This window comes from Meriones unguiculatus, chromosome 4, assembly GCF_030254825.1.
Source record: "Meriones unguiculatus strain TT.TT164.6M chromosome 4, Bangor_MerUng_6.1, whole genome shotgun sequence".
Lineage (NCBI taxonomy): Eukaryota > Metazoa > Chordata > Mammalia > Rodentia > Muridae > Meriones > Meriones unguiculatus.
Window position 1 is genome coordinate 90,615,274 of NC_083352.1, and position 26,110 is coordinate 90,641,383.

A 26,110-nucleotide genomic window follows, 5' to 3' on the forward strand; every position below is an offset into this window, starting at 1 on the left:
ACATGTTGTTCTTAAAGCCTCCTGTGTAACAACTCTTTCCACAAGAGGAAGTCCCGAGAAAACAGATCAATTTCCTTAGGAGTTCTGTTGGCCGGGGTCTAGAAGACAACACTTTGAGCTAGAAGGCTGGGTAAACTCTGGACTTGGAAACACCTTGCCAGAATACCTGAACGCATTGGCAGCCCCACCCTTTCCAATAAATAGAAACTGAAAATCTCTGGTCATTCTCAATCAGCCTGGGAGACACAGGACCTGCAGCTGCAGAGGCAAAAGCTCCTGCCAAGGATGGGGCAGGGACTCAGTGGCACCAGGGCCTGGGAACTGGACAAGTTCATAGAGAATCACCTCCTTGCTGACACCAGCTTCCGTGCTGAGGTCAGAGCGGCCATCGACATCGTGTGTGCTTTCCTGAAGGAGAGATGCTTCCAAGGAGCTGCCCACCCTATGAGGGTCTCCAAGGTGGTGAAGGTGAGGCCCCCTCAGCCTGGGCTGACCCGCATGGGTGGGAGGGGACTCTCAGAGGCCATGCTGCCTCCCTGATCCCACCTCCTCACCTCTGATCACAGCTGTGTCCTGGGTTTGGCCCCAGGTCCCACGTCTGTATTGGAAAAAGAGCCTCAGCTACAGCTTATGTCCCCTCCCAGGCCACATCCATTTCAGAGTCAGGGAAACTGAGGCCCAGCTTGGAGCAGCAGTGTGCTGGGGAATGGTGGGTCTGGGGAGCCAACCTGTGCATTGCTGTGTGACCTTGGGGAAGTTAACTACCTTCTCCATGCACAATCCCAAGACGGGACAGCGCACACAGACTAAGGCAAATGTGACACGAAACACGGAACAGGACCCCACCTGCTACATGACTAGATTGCTGGACCCTCACTGGGCTGTTCCGGGTCTGTCAATAGGACCTCATGACAGCAGGACCCAACTCTCAGGCACTGTGGAGGCTGCAGAGATGAAGCTGTTTTCTTTTCTTCTGTTTCAAGTTGACTTTATTTTCATCTTTTTAGTTTTGTGGATGGGGGCTGGGTGCAGGCCAGTGCAGGTGTCCTCAGAATTGAAGAGTGGGTGCCAGATCCCCTAGAGCCGCAGTTACATGAGCCGCAGTTACATGGGTGGCTGTGGGCTGGCCTGCTCGGGTGCTGGGAACAACACTCAGGCCCTCTGCAAGGACAGCAGGCACTTTGAATTACCGAGCCCCCTCTGCATCCCCAGATGTGACACTGTGTAACGTCCACTCTCAGCACTGGCTGGTGCTCGTGTGTGCAAGGGTTTCTTCTCAGCATTTTGTTCAGGGAGGCTCTTCTCAGCATGATGCCTTCTTTTTAAAATATTTCTCTTACAGATGTGTGTAAGACAAATTTAAAAAAATTGTCAGTGGCTCTATGACTTGATGTGTTACTCTATGCTACATGAGACTATTTTCTTGTCAGTGACGTCATTTCAGCACATTTTGCCCCAACCCAACAATGATAACAATGGGATCATGGCAACATTTTCATATACCTGAATCTATTTTCTTACAGTCCCCTTCCAGCCACTACCCTCCTTTACTCCCCGCCAGGACCTCCCCCAGAGAGCCTCCCTCTGATTGCATGTCACATGTGTGCAGCTAGATATAGACTCCACCTGAGAGAAAATGTGCCTTTTTGTCTCCTGTTACCCTCCCTTGCTCATTTTCTTTAGACCCCTCCCCCACTTCCCCAGACAGTCTGTCTTTATTACCCACACAGTGAAATGTAAATACTATAGGTAAACATGGATGTTCATCATTCTGAGTCTGGCTTATCTCCTTTCCCGTAAGGAGATCCAGACCATCTATTTAACTCCATGGATCCTAATTTCTCTCTTCAGGGCTGACTAGTATTCCACTGCACATGTGTCAGCTTTTTCCCTCCAGCTGTCTCACTGGGTGATGGACTCCTGGGCTGTTCAGTGTCTGGGCAGAAAGACATGTGTCTCCCTGGCACTTGTCTTTCAGGGCGGCTCCTCCATTCACTCCAGGAAAGCACACACAATATCGATGTTTCAGGGCAAAGGCACCGCACGCAGGGGCAGATCAGATGCGGACCTGGTGGTGTTCTTGAACAATCTCACCAGCTTTGAGGACCAGTTGAACCGACGGGGAGAGGTCATCAAGGAAATTAAGAAGCAGCTGTACGAGTTGCAGCGTGAGAGACATTTCACAGTGCAGTTTGAGGTCCAGAGTTCATGGTGGCCCAACTCCCGGGCTCTGAGCTTCAAGCTGAGCTCCCCCCAGCTCCAGCAGGAGGTGGAGTTTGATGTGCTGCCAGCCTATGATGTCCTGGGTAAGTCAACCATAGAGCCGCAGCCTGCCTTTCCTCGGGCTTCCACCTCTCCTCTCTGTGTCTCTCTGTCTCTGTGTCTCTGTTTCTGACTCTCTCTCTCTGTATGTGTCTGTGTGTATACGTTTGTGTGTGTGTGTGCCTTGCATGTGGGTACACATGTATGAGGGTGCAACCCTAAAGTGTGGCTAACACACCTCAGAAGCCATCCAACTATTTTAAACCTCATCTTTCCCTGGCTCAAAATTCCACAACGGAGCTTGAATGTCTGGGCATAAAGCCCCTGGGACCCTCTAGTCTCCACCTCCCCAGACTGGTATTACAATCCTACCCCACCACTCCCAGCTTTTCCCTGAGTCCTAGGGTTCCAACATGGGCCCTCACGCTTGGGAGCCAAGCACGTGACTGACTGAGTCATCTCCCCAGCCCACACCTCATACTCCTGAACTGAAAACCTTGATCATTTGAAAAATTAACCCAGAGGAACTTTTAGAAGCTGGGCTGGGGAGGAGGGATTTTAGAATTTTGGATTGGGAGTTCGAATCCATCACAGAAGGACATTAAGCAGCAAGCTGTCTCAGTTAGGGGGTGAAGGTACCTTAGGGATCCTGTGAGGTTAACTGCACTATTAGGGGCTGGCTGTAGGTTGTGACTTTCTAAACAAGGTGTAGAGTAGACTTCACTAAAAGTTAATAACTCATGAATCTTCTCCCAAAGAATGGCAACCTCAGACCTGTGCAGGGGCCTGGGTGTCTGCCGAAGGGTTTGTACAGGATGCAGAAATTCTGAGGAACTTTGTCTCCCTCAGGAAAACTGCAGACACAGCCCCCACCACCCCAGCCTCCCACGTGCACACACTTGCTCTATCATTACACATTAAAGGATCTCACGCCAGGCCTGACACACAATGTGTCTCCAGAATTACAAGTTGCCTGACTCTGCCCAAAGACAGCCAGGAACACCCTGAAAGCACAGTGGGGACTTGGGGAGCTGAGAGAATACTTAAGGCTTTACATCTGGGGAGACACAGCACCCCCTGTTGGCCACTGTGTGAACTGCTGCTCTTAACTTAGACAAAAGGCCACTAGCCCTTGGCCTAGGAGAGCCATGGAAACAGTACAGTCTCAGGCAGCAGGGAAGGAGAGGGCCAGCCTGAGAGCAGGACCAGGGCAGCGTGCTGTGGAAAGCTGCAAGAGGCTGAGAACCTGCTCAGTGGAGGGGCCTGGAGGGGGACCCAGAAATGAGCTGGGAGGGAGGGTCCTGCAGAAGCCTGTCTTGGTCACAGCTTCCCCAGCCTGAGGCAGCTTTCCAGTGGGGAAGGGGCTCCACCCTACAAGCACAGCCTTGGGAATGGCAGTGTGGGTGACAGCCCAGGAGAGGACCCCAGCCACAACCATATACAAGATGACTTCCCCAAAGAGCCTTATTGTACCCTGGGGCCTGAAACTGAAAATGAACATGAGGGAGATGCCTTCCTGGGTCACTGAGTGGCTGGGCAGGTCCCAAGCACCATCACTGAGTGAGTTTGCCCTGTGCCAGCATCAGAGCCTGATGGCATGGGGTATGGCAACCACAGCCACGATCCTGCACACACTTAAGCCACAGCTTGCCACCTGCCTAATCTACTCTAATGTGCACGGGCACCCACACACAGCCACACACAGATCGTTCACAGTTGCTGCCTGTCCACTCTACAAATTCCACACACACAAACATTGCCACATCCTGCTGCTTTCAGGACCGGGACTGGCAAGACCATGTGACATTAATGAGGCACCACAGAAAATTGTGCACTAAAGACACACAGCGGCTGAGAATGCAGCAAGGTGGATAAGGGAAAGGCTGTAAAAGCATGAGGACATGAGTTCAAATCCCCAGCACCCATGCAAACTAGGAAGTAGTGCCATACATTGACCTGTAGCACCATCACTAAGCGGGGAGAGACGGGAGAGTTTCTGTGGCCTGCTAGAGGCCGGCCAAGCTTTAGGTTCACAGGGAGAGCCTGATGCATAGGGCTAAGGTGACAGCTTTGAAGGAAGACACCTTATGCCCGCTTCTGCCTCTCAACATATGTGACTAACTCCTCGTGAACACACTCAATGTACATAATATATGGCTGAGACGCAAGCATACGATACGTGATGAAGAAATGCAGCACAGTGAAGTTCCACACCAGCAGCAGTGTAGACAGATGACAAGAACCGTGAGAAGATCCTGGAGCAGGACACGGTTGGCCACTAGGAGATGGTGCGCTGTTTCCTCCCACCCCTGTCTCCAGGATGTGAGAAGGGCACTGGGCTAGGACCAGCAGGGGGCAGGGGCTTTCCAGGGCCCCATCATGGCTGCAGTCCTGAGGTGCGGTGGGGCACATGGCTATGTGGGGAGGGATGCTTGATCTGGCAAAGGCCTGCCCTGTTCACTGAACCCCAATCCGCTGATGGTCACCCCCACCCAGAGACTGAGGAGCCTCAGAGAAGGGCTGAGAGGCTGAATGAAGGAAATCTCCTTTACAGGTCACGTCAGCATCTACCGGAGGCCTGGCCCCCAAATCTACGCCAGACTCATCAGGGAGTGCACTGCCCTGGGGAAGGAGGGCGAGTTCTCCACCTGCTTCACGGAGCTGCAGCGGAACTTCCTGAAGCAGCGTCCAACCAAGCTGAAGAGTCTCATCCGCCTGGTCAAGCACTGGTACCAACTGGTAAGGCATCTGGCCCAGATACTGTGGGCCCCTCTGTAGAGTGTGGACACAGTCAGAGAAGAGAAGGAGTGTTCTAGTCTGTTGTCTGTTGACCTGATATCTGTGTCACATGACCAAAAGTTGCTTGACAAGGAAAGGGGTTATTTGGTTACCTGTCCCAGTCAGAGCCCATCATTGAGGGAAGTCAGGGCAGTAACTGAAGCAGAGGCCTCTCAGCTTATCCCTAAGATCTCATGTCAGCATTACATCACAATCACAATATAGCTTTATAAATCCTACAATTAAAAAAATGAAAAAACCAACTCCAGGACAAAGATTAGTGTCTCAACTGTGGGCGCATGTAAAATTAAAAACTCAAGTTAAATAATTTCATACCCCAATAGGAAAGAACCAGGGCACTGTCACAACCAGAGCAAAACAACACCAAAGCCCAAAAGAACGAAAAGCTCAGTATGTGATATCTGGGACTCACCATTCTCTGAGCTCCAAGCAGCTTGGACAGTTGTGCTTCTCGGGCTCTGCACCCACAGTACCCACAGCTGCTCCCACAGGCTCAGGCAGTTGCCTCACGCTCAGGGAAAGTCCAGTACCTTGGGTCTGCAGTGCGCTCGAGGCTGCACTTTTCCCAATGGCTTCTCCTGGCCTCTCTCAGTGCTGGCCCTCAGCTGCTCTCCATGACCCTTCAGTCCTGCAGCTTTCATGGAACTAAAGCAGGACCACCTGGGAGACTGTCCCGCAGTACCAGGTGTGGCTGCCATCTGCAGAGGCAGTCTTGGTCCCCTGGAGTACAGCTTCTGTTGGCTGACCACAAGGAAACTCTTTCCAGAAGACTTGGCCTCCATGCTGCAGGTCTCTTCTTAATCAGAGCTGATTTTCATCCGCAGCTGAGGAGAAACCATTGCTTCTTCATCCAAAGATATGGCAGAAACAGCCCAGATAGAGTCTTTGCTTCTCTGCAGCTGCACACAGCGGCCTCAGCCTTCTGCCTTCCTCTCTGCATTCCTATCTTCCAAGTTCCCACAGGCAGCCCATTAGGCTCTAAGCACTCAACAGCCACAACCCAAAGACCCAAATCCTTTGACAATCCTCCCAAAGAGCAGCATGGCAGGTCTGTCACAGCAGGAGCCCCCTCTCTAGGAACAATTTCTGTCCTAGTTTGCTCCTGTTGCTGTGGTAGAGATGATGGTGGAGAGCATCTTGGGAGGAAAAACAATGATCTGCCTTACACTCCTACATTGCACTCCATCACTGATGGAAGTAGAGGAAGCAACTGAAGCAGAGGCCAGGGAGGAACTCTGCTTGCTGCCTGACACCCTTGGCTGTGTCTTTTGATTCCTGCCTTTAAAAAACAACTCCTGACCTCTTGCCCAGGTGTGGCAACGCCTACAATGGGCTGGGCCTCCCCACATCAATCACTGATCAAGAAAATGTCCAACAGGCTTGCACACAAGATAGTCTTAAGGAGGCTTTTTCTCATTTGTGGGCCCATCTTCTCAAGATGACTCTATCCATGTTGCTTTGCAATAATGTAAAAAAAAGAAATTGCACAATTGGTGAGAAAAAGAAAAAGTGGATGGAAGGGAAGCAGAACAGGAAGGATGAAAGAGAATCATGGGGTGAGGACTTTCCATGATAGTTCTAATTGATTTCTTCTAGTCCATTTTCCAATCAGCTAACTCTCTCTTCAGCCATGTCAAGTCCACTGTTCTCTAGTTGCTGTTTCATTTGTGTTTTTGGATTTTCCTTTCATCTGTGGCAAACCCTTCAGTAACTTTTTATCATATTGATTTTCTTGCTTGTCAAGCTGTTCTGTCGTTAAATGAGTGATTTCTTGTTATATTCTGAATGGTTGTTTTTGTGTGTATTTATGCCTGTTTGTGGGAGCACATGTGTATTTGTGTATATGCATTTCCATTAGCCTTTGAGGGCTGAGAGTGATGTCAGAGCCTCAGTCACTCTCCACATATATAAGCAGTCAGGGTCTCACACATGAACCCACAGTGTGCTGAACCAAGCCCTGAGGAGCTCCACCTCCACCCCCATAAGCTGGGATTATGATATTGCTTCCTCGAGAGCCTGACACTCGTGTCCATGTGGGGATCTGACTTCCAGTGCTCACCCTTGCACCAAGAGGAGGCACCTTGCCCATTGACTGTCTCTCTAGCCCCTTCCCTGTTACTTCAGAACCCATGATAAAACCTTCAAGAGAGATCATTCGTTACTATCCCAGCACCACATATCTCCCTAGTTGTCACTCACGCTGTCATGATTCCTCCTGTGCCTTCTAGTAAATGCTCAGTCATTGTGGACCACACATGTCCATCTCAACCACTCAGCTCTTGGCTATAGCACAGGAGGGTCCATGGACAGAATCTAAAGAAAGGACATGACTATGAGACAATAAACCTAATGACAAAAGCAGGTGGCATCTGAATTGAGCCAATGGCAAGTGGCCGCTCCACAACAGCTAGAGCCCCATTTTTCTCATGGTTTTTCTTTCAGTGTAAGGAGAAGCTGGGGAAGCCGCTGCCTCCACAGTATGCCCTGGAGCTGCTCACAGTCTATGCCTGGGAACGTGGGTGTGGATCCAGTGAGTTCAACACAGCCCGGGGCTTCCGGACAGTCTTAGGCCTGGTCACCAAGTACAGGCAGCTTCGAATCTACTGGACAGTGAATTATGATTTCCAACACCAGGAGGTCGCTAACTACCTGTACAGACAGCTCAGAAGAACCAGGTAGCCTGTCCCCACATGGCTTGGCTCCACAGCAGGGTGGGCCAGGCTTCAACACTGTGGAAATGGGAGGGAGGAGCTCCGTGTCGAGGGAGCATCACTAGCCCTGTCTCTGTGCTGGGCACTGTCCTGTGGATCCTAAGGGCTGGGAGACACCAAAGACCAGCGGGTGGACCGAGTAACTGTGAACAACGCAGTAGACTGGTCACTGAGGGAGTTTCATGTCTTGATCCTGTGCTGTGTTCAGCCTTCACGCCTCAGCCTTTGAGACTGGCTGGTCCAACTCTCCCCACCTCACAGATCAGAGAGGCTGAGGGACCTGTCCCAGGACACACAGCTACAAAAGTAGAGGATTTGAACCCAGGCCTTCCAGGTCATGGCCAAAGATCCCTCCAGGCTTGCTGTATGCTGTGGGGCAGTCACTCTGGCCAAACTTTGGATAGGGTGCTCTGCCAGGCTCCCCTCCTGCCTCTGTGGGGTGGTGCCTGGGCACTGGCCAGCTGGTCAATTCCTCTCTGGATATTGTTCTTCAGGCCTGTGATCCTGGACCCAGCTGACCCAACAGGAAACATTGCTACTTCAAACCTGGAATGCTGGAGGTGGCTGGCAGGCGAGGCCACTGCCTGGCTGCAGTACCCATGCTTTAAGCACAGAGATGGTTCCCCAGTGTGCCCCTGGGATGTGCCGGTGAGAATCTGCCTTCATCCTGTTTCCTTGTTCACAGCCTCAGTCTCTTCATCTGCTTGCAGAATACTCTTATAAAGATGCGGTCTCCACACTCCTGTGCTAGTCAGCTGCTTCCCTTGTTTTATAGCCATTTTAGCAGCATTCAGAGATTTCGCAGGCTGACAAGATGGTTCAGTGGCTAAGCACTTGCTGCCAACACTGAAAACCTGGGTAGAAGGAGAAAACCATTTGGTAGAAGGAGAAAACAACTCTGCCATGTTTTCCTCTAACCTTCATATCTGTGCTGTTACACATGTGGACATGAGTACACACATACACACACACACACACACACACACACACAGAGTGAAATGGAGACTCAGTGCTGAAGACACTGGCTCAGGGATGCTCAGCTAAGCAGGGACACAGTTGGGATCCTGTGAACTCTGAAGCTAGTGCTCAGGTCCACGAAGCAGCCTACCTTCCAGGCCTCATTGCCATGTGGCCAATGGGACTTGGGGCTGTGTCATACCAAAGAGACACAGAGGGACCTGCCCTTGGCCCTGGGACTGAGGTCTTTCTTGTGCTAGAGAACCGATGATGTCACGTTTGGCCTCAGGCTGGAGCTGAGCATGGGTGCAGGGATGTTAGAATCGATCCCAGGTCAGGAAGGAAGTGAGAGGGGACGTGGGAGCGGTGACTAGGGATGGTGGAGCAGGTGAGGCTGCTGTGGCCTTTGGGACTTCCCAAGCAGGCACTGGCTATGTCCCCCCTGTGATTGACAGGTCTGTCACTGACTGAGAGGCCCTCAGCTGGGAGGTTTCCAGGGAAGAGCTCTATATACCCTCCGGGGCCTGAGTCCTGATTGGCCTCCTGTTTACCTTCCCAGGAGCCTGACCAAGGGTTCAAGGTGGCCTGTCACAGCACCCACCTTCAGATCTCATTTGCATTTCTTCCCAGGAGAAATGTGGCTCCTGACATGATGGTGTGTTTTCTATTACAGACGGAGGTGGATGTTCCAGAGCAGGAGGACCACTTTCTTCGTAATCTCTGTCTAATTTTCTTCTTTTTGTTTCTTTTTCTTTTTGGAAGGGCTACTTCTGTGTAGCCCGGGCTGGCCTGGATCTTGCCATCCTCCTACCTTAGTGCTCGCATGACTGCAGGGTAGGCCTGATGTGCCCTGCCTTCCCTCTCTACTCAGGTGGACAAGGACTGGACATACTTAGTCTTGTGGGCACAGCGGCCCCTTCCCAGGAGGTCTGGAATCAGGGGCATGTCCTTCTCTGCTGCTGCCCTTGACCCAGAGAGGGCAGAATGCTGCCCAATGCCACAGTGAGGGAGGGTCTGGCCTGGGATCGGCCTCAGCCAGGGGCATAGACTGTTGTGACTACAAGTCTAAAGAGACAACCCTGACCTGAATGAGCAGCTCATAAAGGCAAAAACATTTTTTGAAGACTTTTTTAAATTTATTTAATTTTTATTTTATGTGCATTAGTATGAAAGCGTCAAATCCCTGGGAATTGGCACTACAGACAGTTGTGAGCTGCCATGTGGGTGCTGGGAATTGAACCCGGGACCTTTGAAAGAGCAGCCACTGCTCCTAATCACCAAGCGATCTCTCCAGCCCCCAAAACCTTTTTAACTTCAGTATTTTCCATTTGTATCGCTATGGTGACTGTCAGTAAGAATGACAGTATTGCGATTTTAATAAGAACAAGATACAGTTGTCTCCCTGTAGTATTTCTGTTTGATCAGGGAGCAGAAAGCCTTGCAGTTACAGAAGGGGAACAATAAAGTTATCAAAAAACCCCAGTATGTATCGTACTACCTGAGGGTTTTTACCTGTTTTATCCTGAGGTCGGGTCAGGATTTAGCAAATATGTTTCTATTGTTTCATTGACTTATTCGTGTCTTCTGCAATAAATGTTAACTTACACCTAAGGCAAAAATCCTACCCCAAGGGCTAATCCTGTCGCCACACTAAGCTCTCGTTCAGCAGGACTGTATGTTTGTTGTGTATGTTTCTGTATACACAGACACAGACCATGAGAAGGGGAAGAAAGCATTCCTTAGAAAATCAACACTGTGGAGCAGGAGGGAGGGCTCAGCACTGAGGGCACTGGGAACACTGCACAGCTTTTCCTTACCAGTTGTCAATCTATGTGAGGATAAGTCAAGCCTCACTTGGCCTGGCCATGGCTTCCCCTGGAAGCTCTGAAGAAACCCTTCCTCTTTGTAGAGTGGATGCTAGTTAGAATCCATAGTGTGGTCTTCATGGCCTCCCTGAACAAAAGAACAGGTGACTTTGTTTTCACAGCCCAGAACATTCCTAGAGATGGCCCAAGTGCCCCAGAACCTCTTTGACCTTGGAGGGCAAGGAAGAAAACCTTTTAGTCTCTCTGACATTAGAAAAGCATTGAAGTTTGGCAATTCAACACCCAGAAGGTCAGATACACCAGTCTGGTCCTATCAACTACTGTATAATATTTCAGTAACCAGGCATTTCCAAATAAGCTTTGGTCAGGTATGTGTTTTACCAAGTTACTGTAATTGTTGATGTTAGACCATAGAAGCTTGATACCATTTGTATTATCTCTAAGTCTCATCCTTTCTGTACCTTAAATAACCAACTCAGACCTTCATCATGTCCATAAGCTTTCTAGTTTTCTTTTCCATTCTGGAAGCTTCCATCACCTTAATCCTCGCATAGAAATTCTCATTTACTCAATTTAATCATCATGTCAGTTTAGCATTTATAAATCTGAGTGCCATGAGACATAAGAGCATTAACAAATGGATTTACTATCTGTTGTGAGAATTTTCTGCTCCAGGGAGAGGTACTGAGCAGTGTCTATCCTCTCTTCTTCATGAGGTCCCAATGTCAAGCCAAAGTTCAATTTCAGAGTTTACTCTGTGGAACCAATGTGTTTATTGGGCTTAGTTACAGAGAATTGTAGGAGTTCCTGATGACTGTGTGTGTGAGCCCAATCAGTCACACTGAAGGTCTCTGCTCAGTATGTATGAAGACATTTTACAGTCACATCAATGGGCTCCAGTGTTTAGCTTTTGTTGGTTTGTTTGTCTGTTTATATAAAATTGGCCAAGATGGCCAGTCCATATGCCCCTTTTTGAAGGAATACCACATTAAACTGTCTGGCAGAGATCATGTCAGGCAGGCACAGGTGGAGGTGTGGAGATGGCAGGTGTTTAGAAGCCCCTGTATTAGAGCTTGAAAGCCCCAGTTATTCTTTTGTTTCTGTTTAAAGTAGCTGTAGTGATTTAAGGAAAAAAACCTCAAAACTATTCTTTTAATGTCTGTTTTCATATTCACAATCATTTCCATATAAAACATATTGAAAGGCACAGGCATGAGTTACTCTTATCTACGGGGAAGGCAATTGGGCGATTGTCCAATAGGAGAGAAACCTATCCTGGGTGAGGAGTACTCAGCCGTCTCGTACGGCCCCTAAGCTGTAGGGACCCTGTTGTAGAACCAGAATTGGGACAAGGATTGGCAAGATGACATTCTGACCAGACTTGTGTGATTATGTGTGTTGTGTCCTCAAAGCATTTGTATTTTATCTTTTTCAATGTAAAACCTCATGTAAATTGTTCCCAAGAAAGATTCAGGACCATTAGCCACCGCTGTTAACTGTCACTTATTATTTTCGTTTTAGCTTTATTATGAACAAAATAGAGTTGGGCAAAGTTAGTTTACATGAACATTTGCTTACAAGTGAATTTGGGGCCGAGCATGATGGTGCAAACCTGTAATCCCAGCAGTAGGGAGGCCAAGGCAGGCTGGTCTTTGTGAGTTCAAGATCAGCCTGTCCTACTAAGCAAGTCCAGGACAGCCAAGGCTACACAGAGAAATGATGTCTCAAAAAACCAAAAACCAAAAACCAAAATAAACAAATAAATAATTAGAAGGAGGAGGAGGTGGAGAAGAAAACGAAGAAGAACTAAATTTGGTACTGATTCCATAATGTAAAAAAAAAAAAAAAAAGAACGTAATTGCATAATAGTCTGTGTATTGATAATCATACATACAGTGTATTTAATAAACTGAGACTTTGGACATTTTTTTTTTGTTCAGATTGTTTTTTTTTTTTAAATCATCCTCATTGTGAAAGAGAATTTTAAAAGTAAACAGTTAGATTGGCCGAGGCACAAAGAGCACACAAGTAGAACAAAGGATCATTGGGCGGAACATTTACCTCAGTTAGAAGAAAATGGACCAGGCAGAAGCAGCAACTCAGAAGTCACAGAGCTGCTGAGGCTGTTCCCCTCGCAGCAGCCACTGTCTTTTATCCCGTGGGTCTCTCTTGGGACCTGTGACACAAAACAGCCTTTGGCTAAGGGAGTTCTGACTGCTTGCTGCCTGGAGATAAGTAGTATTCAAAACTGTGAGAAAGAAAATTTGTACCATAATTGAAGTTTAGGTTTGCTGAGAAAGTTTCTGCTAATGCCTATTCACCAAGTTGGCCTCCATTTCCATAACAAAAGGACTTGCAACTGGCCACTAGGAGCATGTCCATATCAAAGAAATTGCCTCTAAGGGGCAGCTCGAGGGGGCAGCACTGGTTACAGCCACTGGCCTGCCATTAAGTCCCCTGTGCTCTTTACAGGTGCTCTTGCTGGGTGAGCAAGACTGGGTAACAACTATTGCAACACTGTTGTACTTAGATAATTCTGGCAGTGGTTTTGCTGGGTGACTCTCCCATCTGCCCGAGACTTGAAGTCTCTTGTCTCTGCCTAAACTGTTCAAAGTGTAACCTGGGGGCCAGAACCTGAAGGACCTTTAAGGATGACAGCATGTGTGGACCATCCAAGCCTAAGTCAGTGACATATTCTGTTCATGGCTGGCTCCTCTTTGAGCAGGAGCCAGGACTGGGCATGCGCTATTATTAAGATCTGCCTCTCCTTCTTTATTATTCTCGGTCTTGGTCAGGGTTCCTATCGCTGTGATAAACGCCATGACCAAAAGCATGTTGGGGAAGGAAGGGTTTATTCAGCTTACACTTCCACATCACCGTTCATCACTGAAGGAGGTCAGGACAGGAACTCAAGCAGGGCTGGAACCCGGAAGCAGGAGCTGATGCAGAGGCCATGGAGGGGTGCTGCTTACTGGCTTGCTCCCCAGGGCTTGCTCAGCCTGCTTTCTAATAGAACCCAGGACGGCTAGCCCAGGGATGGCCCCGCCCACAACAGGCTGCCCTCATCAATCATTAGTTAAGATGCCCTACAGGCTTGCCTATAGCTGCATCTGCTAGGGGATTTTAAAAATTGAGGCTCCTTCCTCTCTGATGACTAGCTTGTGTCATATAACTACACATATAACTGTGCAGCACAATATCTGAGCACCCAGGTTAGTTTCTCACATGAAGGCATATTAATTCTGCAGCAGTAAAGTGAGTCCATCCCCCATCCAGACACAAGACCCTGTGGGGTCCTCGCATGTCACAGACCAAATATGGATTGTTACAACATTTTTTTTTTTTTTTTAGAGACAATCCAGTAAGCTCAGTATGTGTGTCTAGGTAGGTTGTCCACGGACTTACAGAATCCCTTATCCAAGGTCCTGAGTTCAATTCCCAGCAACTACATGGTGGTTCACAAACATCTATAGTGAGATCTGGTGCCCTCTTCTGGTGTGCAGTGAGAACACTGTATAAATAATAAATCTTTAAAAAAGAAAAGATCTGGTCACACACACAATATCTGGTTACAGAATCCCTTATCCACCATCACTGGGTTCCACACAGTTTTGTTTCCCATCAAAGAATTCACTTCACAGCCAGAGAAGTGCTTTAGTGAGCTCACAATCATGGAATCCACTGGTCCCAGGTACCATGTTCACCCACCTGAAGCAGATGGCCTGACAGGAAGATGCAGTGTCCTCTTGAAGACACCGTTACAGAGCCAATTAGGTGGCAGAAGCCTGGAGGGCTGTGGCAGGGTTGGTTCTCCAGGGGGTGGAGAACCTTTGAATCGGTGTCCATACACGGGGCATGGTTTCTTCCATAACCAGGATCCATGAGTCCAGGAATCAAGAGGTGGAAAGGGGAATAGTTTCACTCACTGTCTCCCCCCACCCACCCAGTGACCCACTAGGAAAAGTTCTGCTTCCTGTTCCCATGACCTTTTTATTCCAGAGTGGGGAGTGCTCCTGTCAGGAGCCACACAAACATTCCGTTGAACTGGAGGCTCAGGCAGATTCCCCATGGCCACTTTGGGTTTCAGATGCCCTTAAACCAACAGGCTAAGAAAGGAATAACAGGTTTGGGAGGGCTGGCTGGTTCAGATTGGGTTGCTTCTCCACAATGGAGGTTAGAGAGATTGTGTCTGGAGTGCAGGAGAGCCTTCAGGGCATCTCCTGGTGCTGCCATGCCCCGTGGTTATGGGAAACTACAACAGCCTAATCCAGGCAGGGTGATGAGGGGCACAGACCCATCCGGAGTGATGGCCTGGGTCACTCCTCCTAGAAAAGAGCCAAGACCCGCTTGCAGAGGGTGAAGGAAATGCAGTGTGTAGTAGAGGAAGACAGAGACAAATACCAGCTAAGGCCATGTGGTAGGTTACAGAATGAACGATCATAGTTGACATGAGTTTTCCTGTTGTATTTTGTTAGGAGTCTATCTGCACCGATATTGCTGTTTTTCTTTCAATTTCTTTGTCATGAGAGGTAACGTCAATTAAGAGCACATCAGTGGTTATCATTTTTAAGCTTGAGACACTAAAAGAGTGCCCCTCAAGGGACATGTCACCTCTTCTAAATTTACACTGTGTCTGCAGTTGCACGAAAGATAGCTATATCATGTCAGGTGTTAAGTATGACCTGGTTGAATACAGGATGCATTTGCAATTGTATGCGGGATGGCTATGTCAAGGCAATGTTATGAGACCTGGGTGTTGCTTTGTTTAAGGAGATGTGATTGTGTGTCAAGTTGACAGGGGGTGGCCTTGTGATGGCCATCCTTGGTTGTCACCTTGACGACATCCGGAATAAACTAGTATTTAAAAATGGAGGGCGCACTAGTGAAGTAGGAGGATCCACTTCTAATGCGGATCTAGAGGTGGGAAGATTTGTGACTTTAGGCCTTGAGGAAAGAAGACACCTTTAATCTGGGCCACACCGTCTGCTGGCAGTCTATGCAAGGACAAGGAAAGAGGAAGCCTTTGCTCTTTGTCTCCTCGCCCTTGCCTAGCTAGCACATCCATTGCTTCACTGGCATTAAAGCCTGCTTCTTTGGGATTCCAGCATCTGTGGAAGGCCAGATGAGATATTCAGCCTTGAGAACTGAGGAACTTCTAGGTTCTTGGACTTTCCATACATAGCCAGCCTTTGTGGATTACTTGGAGCACAGACTGAAGTCATTCTAATTAACCTTTTTTTGGGTTATATATTCATTCCATAAGTTCTTCTACTCTAATGAATCCTGACTAATACAGGAGAGTTCCCGACCATGGCCAGAAGATCAAAGTTGAAGACAGGGCTCAGAAACCCAAAGTGTCTGTCATCAAGCCCTGTTACTTCCCTGGCCAGGATGGATGGTAAGTCAGAACCAATATGGCGTCCCACAGGAAGAGCAGGGATGAGCACCATGCCTGGGCCAAAGGGCTCTGGGGTAGGTCCAGTCTGGAGCAAACACGATGCACAACCGTCAGACATTGTGATACGACAGTGTCAACTGTGGACATCTTTCTCCCTCTGACAGATGATCCTGCATCACTGCTGTCATGAAAACCTGATCCTGCCACCATCTGGCTCCTCCCCTAGGCTGCTCAATGCTCATTCCTGTACACTGCTGTACCACCACGGCACTTATCATTGGGAAGGCTCTCAAAGTTCACACAAGCGGTCATTCCATCATAAAGAAGTGGTATGTGGCCATTGCACATCACCTATGGACTTGCTTTAGCATGGGGTACATGAGAGCAGACATGATGGGTCCACAGCTTGGCAGGAGACAGTGGGGACCCCTGGAAATTGTTACTGGCGACACCACAGACAGCCATGTTTCGAAGGCACGTGCGTCAAAAATTCCATGCACTTTTGATTTTCCCTGCAGTTCCTGGAACCCCAGCCTGCATGTTGCAGCTACAGTGCCACTTGAGTGTGCTGGCCACATTCCCATTGCTCCATGTCCATGGGGACAGCTTCTGTGTCAGAAGAGGGAGGTCTAGAATCCTTGGGGCGAGCCAAGGATTCCTGTCACCATTTCATGTATGAAAGCTCTGGAAGGATCTCAAGCTATGCTACAATCAAAACTGTAGCAGTTTGGTTCTGCTCTGCCCACTGCTGAGTCCTCAGGGCCTGGATCATGTAGAGCATTAATAAGTGCTCAATAAATGCATCTAGTTGAACCATGAACACACACACACACACACACACACACACACACACACCTGTACTTCTAAGGCCCCGTCCCTCAGAGTTCACACACACCCTCATGGTATCTGCTTGGTTTATTGTTGCTGATCAGACATTGTTGGAGAATCTCCCAACAAGTGGACAGATGGAAGGAAAGCTTGACTTCTTCCCTCTCCGTCTGAATGAATCTCTGTCCACCAGAGGACACTTTCAGAGGATAAGGCAGATGTAGCAGGCTGTGAGGGAAGCCGTCTGTGATGGGTCAGGATGCTCATCAGGGTGAGTGGGCAGGGCTCAGAAGCCTGGAGGCTGATCCAACGTTAGACCTTACCTCATTGTGCCCTTGGGCAACATTCTGCCCTCTCTGGGTCAAGGGCAGGAGCATAGGAGGACATGCCCCTTACCCCCGAGACTCCTGGGCAGGGAGGGAAGGCAGGGCACATCAGGCCTACCCTGCAGTCATGCAAGCACTAAGGTAGGAGGATAGCAAGATCTAGGCCAGCCTGGGCTACACAGAAGTAGCCCTTCCAAAAAGAAAAAGAAACAAAAACGAGAAAATTAGAGATAAGGAAAAAAGCAGTCCTTCTGCTCTGGAACATCCACCTCCGTCTGTAATAGAAAACACAGCATCATGTCAGGAGCCACATTCCTCCTGGGAAGAAATGCAAATGAGATCTGAAGGTGGGTGCTGTGACAGGCCACCTTGAACCCTTGGTCAGGCTCCTGGGAAGGTGAACAGGAGGCCAATCAGGACTCAGGCCCCGGAGGGTATATAGACGACTTACCTGGAAGCCTCCCAGCTGAGGGCCTTTCAGTCAGTGACAGACCTGTCAAGTGACAGAGGGGACATAGCCAGTGCCTGCTTGGGAAGCCCCAAAGGCCACAGCAGCCTCACCTGCTCCACCATCCTCAGTCACTGCTCCCACGTCCCCTCTCACTTCCTTCCTGACCTGGGGATCGATTCTAACATCCCTGCACCCATGCTCAGCTCCAGCCTGAGGCCACACGTGACATCATTGGTTCTCTAACACCAGAAAGACCTCAGTCCCAGGTCCAAGGGCAGGTCCCTCTGTGTCTCTTTGGTATGACACAGCCCCAAGTCCCATTGGCCACATGGCAACGAGGCCTGGAAGGTAGGCTGCTTCGTGGACCTGAGCACTAGCTTCAGAGTTCACAGGATCCCAACTGTGTCCCTGCTTAGCTGAGCGTCCCTGAGCCAGTGTCTTCAGCACTGAGTCTCCATTTCACTCTGTGTGTGTGTGTGTGTACTCATATCCACATGAGTAACAGCACAGAGATGAGGGTCAGAGGAAAACATGGCAGAGTTGCTTTTTCCTTTTACCAAATGGCTTTTAGGGATCAAACCCAGGTTTTCAGTGTTGGCAGCAAGTGATTCACCCACTGAGCTTTCTTGCCAGCCTGTGAAATCTCTGAATGCTTCTAAAATGGCTATAAAACAAGGGAAGCAGCTGACTAGCACAGGAGTGTGGAGATCACACCTTTGAGATGATATTCTGCAAGCAGATGAAGAGAATGAGGCTGTGTGCAAGGGGACAGCAGAGAGACAGATTCTCACCGGCACATCCCAGGGGCACACTGGGGAACCATCTCTGTTCTTAACGCATGGGTACTGCAGCCAGGCAGTGGCCTCGCCTGCCAGCCGCCTCCAGCCTTCCAGGTTTGAAGTAGCAACGTTTCCTGTTGGGTCAGCTGGGTCCAGGATCACAGGCCTGAAGAACAATATCCAGAGAGGAATTGACCAGCTGGCCAGTGCCCAGGTACCACCCCACAGAGGCAGGAGGGGAGCCCAGCAGATCACCCTATCCAAAGTTTGGCCAGAGTGACTGCCCACAGCATACAGCAAGCCTGGAGGGATCTTTGGCCATGACCTAGAAGGCCTGGGTTCAAATCCTCTGCTTTTGTAGCTGTGTGTCCTGGGACAGGTCCCTTAGCCTCTCTGATCTGTGAGGTGGGGAGAGTTGGACCAGCCAGTCTCAAAGGCTGAGGTGTGAAGGCTGAACACAGCACAGGATCAAGACATGAAACTCCCTCAGTGACCAGTCTACTGCGTTGTTTACAATTAATTGTTCCACCCGCTGGTCTTTGGTGTCTCCCAGCCCTCACGATGCTGTTACTGCTGGGATATCTCAGTTCCTGCTCCGTGTGCTCCCCTCCCTTTGCTGTTTGGTCTGGACAATGTCAGAGCCTTGTTCTCCTCATCTGCACCCAGGAGAGCCTCCCAGCACTGTAGGGCCTCATGTCAACCAGGTGACTGCAGAGACTGCAGAGCCCAGCACAGAGACAGGGATAGTAATGCTTCCTCGACATGGAGCTACTCCCTCCCATTTCCACACTGTTGAAGCCTGGCCCACCCTGCTGCGGAGCCAAGCCATGTGGGGACAGGCTACCTGGTTCTTCTGAGCTGTCTGTACAGGTAGTTAGCGACCTCCTGGTGTTGGAAATCATAATTCACTGTCCAGTAGATTCAAAGCTGCCTGTACTTGGTGACCAGGCCTAAGACTGTCCGGAAGCCCCGGGCTGTGTTGAACTCACTGGATCCACACCCACGTTCCCAGGCATAGAATGTGAGCAGCTCCAGGGCGTACTGTGGGGGCAGCGGCTTCCCCAGCTTCTCCTTACACTGAAAAAGAAAAACCATAAAAAAACGGGGCTCTAGCTGTTGTGGAGGGGCCACTTCCCATTGGATCAATTCAGCTGCCACCTGATGTTGGCATGACAGGTCCATTGTCACACAGCCTCACCCATTCCGGTTGAGATGGACACCATGTGGCCCTCACAGACTGAGCATTTGCTAGCAGCCACAGGAGGAATCATGGCAGCGTGAGTGACAACTAGGGAGCGAGGGTGGGGGCCGGATAGTGATGATTGCTCAGTATTGAAGGTTTCATCTCGGGCTTTGAAGTGACGAGGAAGGAGCTCGGCACACGGCTCAGTGCGTAAAGTGCCTCCCTCCCTGTGCAAGGGTGAGAACTGGAGGTCCGATCTCCAGCACATGCATAAATGTCATGCTAGTGAGGAAGCCGATTTATAATCGCAATTTCAGGGGTGGAGTTGGGGCTCCCCAGGGCGGATGGCTGTCCAGAACTGCTGGTGCAGCACAGTGTGTTCAAGTGTGAAACCCTGCCTTATATGTAAGGATGGAACGTAACTGGAGACCTGACATTGCCCTCTGACACCCACATACACAAAATGCACTCCCATGAACAGGTATGCACATGCCAACACCAGATATAAGTCACACATCTATTTAAAAAAAAAAACTCTATAAAACAATAAAAAATGGATGTTTAAAAAAAAAAAACCAAAATGATACCTTGACAGGTCAGGAAAATCAAAGCACAGAAAGTGACAAGGAATGTTTGAAAAGAAAGTCAGCTAGAAATCCAAAGATCAAGCTGGGCATGGTGGTGCACACCTTTAGTCCCAGCACTCAGGAGGCAGAGGCAGGCAGATCTCTGTGAGTTCAAGGCCAGCCTGGTTTACATAGTGAGTTTCAGGACACCCAGGGCTACACAGTGAGACCCTGTCTCAGGAAGAAGGAAGAGGAGGAAGAGGAGGAGGAGGAGGAGGAGAAAGAGAGAAAGGAGGAAAGAGAAATCAAAAGATCAAAATGACACATGAACAATGAATTAGACACAGCTAAAGAGTGAGTTAGTCGACTGGAAACTGCAATAGAAAAAAATCATTCATAACAAGCATGGAAAGTTCTCCTTCCTCACAGGTCCTCTCTTCCCTCCCTTGAATTCCTCCTTCACCCTAGATTCTCTTTCATTCCCTTTCCTCTATACCTTTCATCTTATCTTGCTCCTCATCTCTCCCTCTCCTCATCATCCCCTCCATTCTACACACCCTGGAAGAGGGGGCTCATAGTGAATGGGCCAGATGCCTTACCAGTTGGTACCAGTGCTTGACCAGGCAGATGAGACTCTTCAGCTTGGTTGGACGCTGCTTCAGGAAGTTCCTCTGCAGCTCCGTGAAGCAGGTGGAGAACTCGCCCTCCTTCCCCAGGGCAGTGCACTCCCTGATGAGTCTGGCGTAGATTTGGGGGTCAGGTTTGCAGTTGTTTCTGACTTGACCTGTAAAGGAGGTTGTTAATTCTAATGCCTCACCCTTTCTCTGAGGTTCCTGGGTCTCTCTGTGGTGACATTAGTTGGCTCTGGGGTTCAGTGAACAGGGCGGTTTCACCACAGCAAGCACCACTCCCCATACAGCCATGTGCCCCACTGCACCTCAGGACTGCATACGCGATGTGGCCCTGGAATGTCCCTGCCCCCAACTGGTCCTAGCGCAGTGCCCTTCTCACATCCTGGAGATGGTGGTGGGAGGAAACAGCGCACGGTGCCACACAGCAGAGAGCTGTACAGCGTCTCCTAGTGGCCAACCGTGATCCTGCTCCAGGATCTTCTGCAGGGTGGGTGTCGCATGCGCACTCCTGCTGGTGTCAAAGCTCACTGTGGAGCAGGCTCTGCATCTGCTTATCATATTTCGTGCTTACAGAGTTTTTGACCTATTTTGTATATTATGCATGGATTGTGTGTCGGGCTATACACAAATGTTTAGAGGCAGAAGAGGACATACAGTATCTTCCTTTATAGTTTGTCACCTTCTCCCTTTGCGGCAGGGTCTGATGCTGGCACAGGGCAAACTCACTCAGTGATGGAGGTTGGGACCTGCCCAGTCACTCAGTGACCTGGGGATGTCTCAGAGCTTATTTCCTACATCAGGACCCAGCACACAATGGGATTCATCTGCTGAATCACATGGGGTAGAATGTGGCTGGGGTCCTCTCCTGGGCTGTCACCCACACTGCCATTCCCAAGGCTGGGGAAGCCGTGACCAGGACAGGCTTCTGCAGGACCCTCCCTCCCAGCTCATTTCTGCTCCCTCCCCTCCCCGCCCAGGCCCCTCCACTGAGCAGGTTCTCAGGCTCTTGCAGCTTCCCACAGCACGCTGCCCTGGTCCTGCTCTCAGGCTGGCCCTCTCCTTCCCTGCTGCCTGAGACTGTACTGTTTCCATGGCTCTCCTAGGCCAAGGAGAGTGGCCTTGTAAGTTAAGAGCAGCAGTTCACACAGTGGCCAACAGGGGGTGCTGTGTCTCCCCAGATGTAAAGCCTCAAGAATTCTCTCAGCTCCCCAAGTCCCCACTGTGCTTTCAGGGTGTTCCTGGTTGTCTTTGGGTAGTGTAATCTTGGAGACACACCGTGTGTCAGGCCTGGTGTGAGATTTTAACTCAGAGGATCATTAATGTACAATGACACATTATAACGTGTGTTCATGTGGGAGGTTGGGGTGTATGTGTTCCGGGTTTGCAGTTTTCCTGAGGGGGACAGAGCTCCTCTGAGAAATCCGGCATCCTACACAAGCACCCCCCCCCCACAGACACCCAGGCTTCTGCAAAGGAGGTCTGAGGTCTCCAATTCTTTGATAGAAAATGCAACAAGCAGCAAGTTTTAGCTACACCTCTCTGTCCCACTTTTAGAGACACAGAATCCTGACACCCATCCACCAAGAGAACTGCCCACCAGGCAGGTGTTCTGTAGGAGCCATGGGGCTGGGGAGATGCTCTGTGGGTAAAAGGCTCCTTAGGTATATACAAAGGCCTAAATCAGAGTGCCAGCACCCACATAAAAAAGCCGGAGGTAGGGGGCAGGAGGGTCTACACCTGAAAACCCAGTGCTGGGGGAGGTAGAGACGGGAGCATCCAACAGGCTGACCAGACAGCACATCAATGCATCTCAAAACAAACAAGCCGTGCAGAAAGCGGAGGAAGCCCCAGGGAAGTCCTGAACATGTCTGAGTACAGCAGCTTACAGCCCCAGACTCTTCCGCAAATGCTCCCTAGGAGAGCGGGCAGCCCTCCCCCACCCCTGCGGTGTACCTCGTTAACCTGCTGAGGCTCCAGGTGCCAGAAGTTGTGGGTTCAGCTCCATCACAGCACACAGGTAACCCTCCCAACACTAAGTAACCAGCATCCAAGGCCGGCTTCTGGCCTTTACCCACACGTGCAAATGTGTGCATAGATGTTTGCACACATGTGAATACCTCCTCCACACACATATACATACACACAAAAAAAAAAAATAGAAGAGAGGATGAAGGCATGAGGAAGGGCAGGCTGCGGCTCTGTGGCTGGCTTACCCAGGACATCATAGGCCGGCAGCACATCAAACTCCACCTCCTGCTGGAGCTGGGGGGAGCTCAGCTTGAAGCTCAGAGCCCGGGAGTTGGGCTACCATGAACTCTGGACCTCAAACTGCACTGTGAAATGTCTCTCACGCTGCAACTCGTACAGCTGTTTCTTAATTTCCTTGATGACCTCTCCCCGTCGGTTCAACTGGTCCTCAAAGCTGGTGAGATTGTTCAGGAACACCACCAGGTCCGCATCCGATCTGCCCCTGAGCGCAGTGCCTTTGCCCGAGGAGCCGCCCTGAAAGACAATAAGAATGACAGTGACAGGGGGACACATGTCTGTCTGTCTGCCCAGACACTGAACAGCCCAGGAGTCCATCACCGAGGGTGACAGAGGGGAAAGGCTGGCACATGTGCAGTGGAATACTAGTCAGCCCTGAAGAGAGAAATCAGGATCCATGGAGTTAAATAGATGGTTCTGGATCTCCTTACGGGACAGGAGATAAGCCAGACTCAGAATGATGAACATCTGTGTTTATCTATAACGTTTACATTTCAGTGAGTGTGTGTGTGTGTGTGTGTGTGTGTGTCTGAAGGAGTGTTTTCTGGGGGAGGTCAGGTTGGGGTACAAGAAAGCAGGATGGTACTGAGTGGGGGAGACTGTGTGTAGATTAACACATATGTATGAAACTTTTGTCATGACCCCTGTTGTTAGCAGAGTGTTAAACTGAATACATTAAAAGTTCACCATGCTTACATGAAGATAGTCTGTATCAATATTTAAAAGTCACAGAACAAATTTTAAAATTAAGAAAACTGAATTTGGGGTGCTAGAGAGATGGCTCAGAGGTTAAGAGCACTGGCTGCTCTTCCAGAGGTCCTGAGTTCAATTCCCAGCAACCACATGGTGGCTCACAACCATCTATAATGAGATCTGGTGCCTTCTTTTGTCATGCAGATGTACATGTATAAATAATAAATAAATCTTAAAAAAAGAAAAGAAAACTGAATTTACAAAGAGAAAATTTTTGAGAAAATAGTAAATGATACTCCAGAGATCCTTCCTAAATAAAATGCTGAGCACAATCACTAACACGCTTCTACACCTGGCACAGATGAGTTGGCATTACAAAATGACACTTCTGCAGCTGTCTAAGACCAGGTTCAACACCACAGGGTAAACTGAGTCAGAGGGAAGACCAATGGCTGGCTGGTCACCCAGCAGACCTTTTCTGAGGCAACCTGCCAGGCTGGAACTGATAGTTGCCAACTGTGGCCTCCACTGATAGTGGCAACTTTAGGGGCCAGAATTAACTAGCTGTTGGCCGGCCAGTGCTGGTAGCTTTCTGGTGCCGGCTTACACCAGCACGGAAAGCAGGGGCTGTGGCTCTTATCTCTAGTGGGGCTTTCCACGGGAAGTGGCAAGGTGTGTAGAAAAGGAAAGAAAGGAGGAGAAATAAAGACCATCCATGCACACACCACACACACACACACACACACACACACACACACACACACTTTTACACTTGATAATGAAGTAAGACAGACTCCAGCAGGTAGGTTCCAACACACTTCTCTCTATTTAGCTTTTCTTACGGGCTTCTTCTAGCTTTTTTCTCCCACAATTTATAGACCCCAGCAAAATCTCTCAAGAAGTATAAAAGTTGTAGTATGATTACATCTTATTTTTCTTTCAGTGAATGATTACAATGAGTATATGTAAGATCAAATGTTTTATGTGTTATGGATGAAAAGACAAATATGAAAACCAAATTATTTCTAAGAACCCATACACATCTGTAACTAAATAGTGTGAGCAACCAACGTAATTTCTCAGCCAGTTTTTTTTTTCTTTACTGCAATTTGCAGTTAGAGGGGAAAAAAATCAATTATCTTAAAAGGTAATCTTCTTAAAAATCTTAAAAGAATCACAAACCTAAACTTTTATATATAAAAAACCGATCAGCCACTTCTACTTTAAATATTTAAGGTGCGCATCTACTCATTAACGGTGGTTATGAAATCATATCAGGAAGCTGAGGGCAAAAACAAGTATAAGGGAATTGTTATCTTAGTCACCAGCCCAGCTTGAGAGTGTCCACCATAGTCTCTGTTCTTTGTTCACCAACCTCAAAACGTCCCTGGCTTAACTATTAAGAGTGTCCTTTTTCTTAACTTCAAATTGTTCGCTAAGATTTTCTGCATCACAGACACCAGCAGAAACATCTTTACCTAACCTTGCTAAACAGTCCATTTTTCTAAATTCTTTCTAAAGGTAGTGGTCGCTGCTAACAATCTACATCTCTAGGTTCTTTTCAAGGGTGGCGGTTGAATCTTTGGTCTGCTCCGGCAGCAATGCCTGAAAGAGATCAAGCATTGTTATTGTGAGTGCCAGGGACACTGCCCAGTGAGGGGCTGGAAACCCCCTTGGAGCTCTCATACAATTCCTGTATTATGAAGGATGGGGTGACTACAAGGGCAACAAGTGGAGCCATGCCCCACAGCAGCGTGAAGTCCTCAGGACGCGCAGTTGTCGGGGCTCTGCCTCTGGAGGCACACCCATCAGTGTTGGGCTAACTGGTGGGGCTCATTTTCTGAGTTCTGGAGCTGTTTTGCTGTTCCTCTTGCATGGCCTTGACATGCAGCCTCCACAGAGACTGTGAGGTAGGTACTATTGCCATGAAGTCCCGTCTGACAGATGGGAAGCATGAGCAATGAGCGTCCATCAGTCCAGCCATGCAGCAGGTGGGGTCTCTGTTCTGTTCTCTGGCTTGTGCTATAGCTGGGGTGTACACGAGAACACTGGGACACAGAGAAGGCAGGCAACTCACTTTCCTCTCACGGCAGCAGCCTGGCCCCTGAGAGTCCCCTCCCACCCATCCCAGTCAGCCGAGGCTGAGGGGCCTCAACTTCACCACCTTGGAGACCCTCACACGGTGGGCAGCGCCTTGGAAGCATCTCTCCTTCAGGAAGGCACATATGAAGTCAATGGCTGCTCTGACCTCGGCACGGAACCTGGTGTTAGGAAGGAGATGATCCTCTATGAACTTGTCCAGCTCCCAGGCTGGGGTTCTGCTGAGATCCATTCCTGGGCCAGGAGTGCTTACTGACTGCAGCATTTCCTCTGGAACCTGCTGCCCGTTATCTCGTTATCTCCATAGCTGGTTTCTATTTCCCAGGAAGGGTGG

At 49.3% G+C, this 26,110-nt stretch overlaps 1 protein-coding gene and 1 pseudogene across 1 annotated transcript; one reads left to right on the forward strand and one right to left on the reverse strand.

Annotated features, from left to right (window-relative positions):
* The first annotated feature begins 248 nt into the window (after positions 1–248).
* On the forward strand, positions 249–12,467 carry LOC132653700 (2'-5'-oligoadenylate synthase 1A-like). The gene is made up of 6 exons (XM_060382490.1): positions 249–468; positions 2,030–2,306; positions 4,817–5,001; positions 7,504–7,736; positions 8,267–8,420; positions 9,403–12,467. The coding sequence occupies exons 1-6, from the start codon at positions 286–288 to the stop codon at positions 9,505–9,507; spliced, it is 1,137 nt and encodes a 378-aa protein (XP_060238473.1). The 5' UTR covers positions 249–285; the 3' UTR covers positions 9,508–12,467.
* A 4,814-nt stretch (positions 12,468–17,281) lies between these two features.
* LOC110546406 (2'-5'-oligoadenylate synthase 1A-like) lies at positions 17,282–26,008 on the reverse strand (annotated as a pseudogene).
* Positions 26,009–26,110: the final 102 nt, after the last annotated feature.

What these genes read in the sequence shown, in the direction of transcription:
- LOC132653700 (XM_060382490.1), top strand. Translation starts at nt 286, where the DNA reads ATGGGGCAGGGACTCAGTGGCACCAGGGCCTGGGAACTGGACAAGTTC. An exon ending in GGGTCTCCAAGGTGGTGAAG is followed by an intron (nt 469 to 2,029) that starts GTGAGGCCCCCT and finishes TCGATGTTTCAG; the next exon opens with GGCAAAGGCACCGCACGCAG. An exon ending in TGTGCCCCTGGGATGTGCCG is followed by an intron (nt 8,421 to 9,402) that starts GTGAGAATCTGC and finishes TTTCTATTACAG; the next exon opens with ACGGAGGTGGATGTTCCAGA.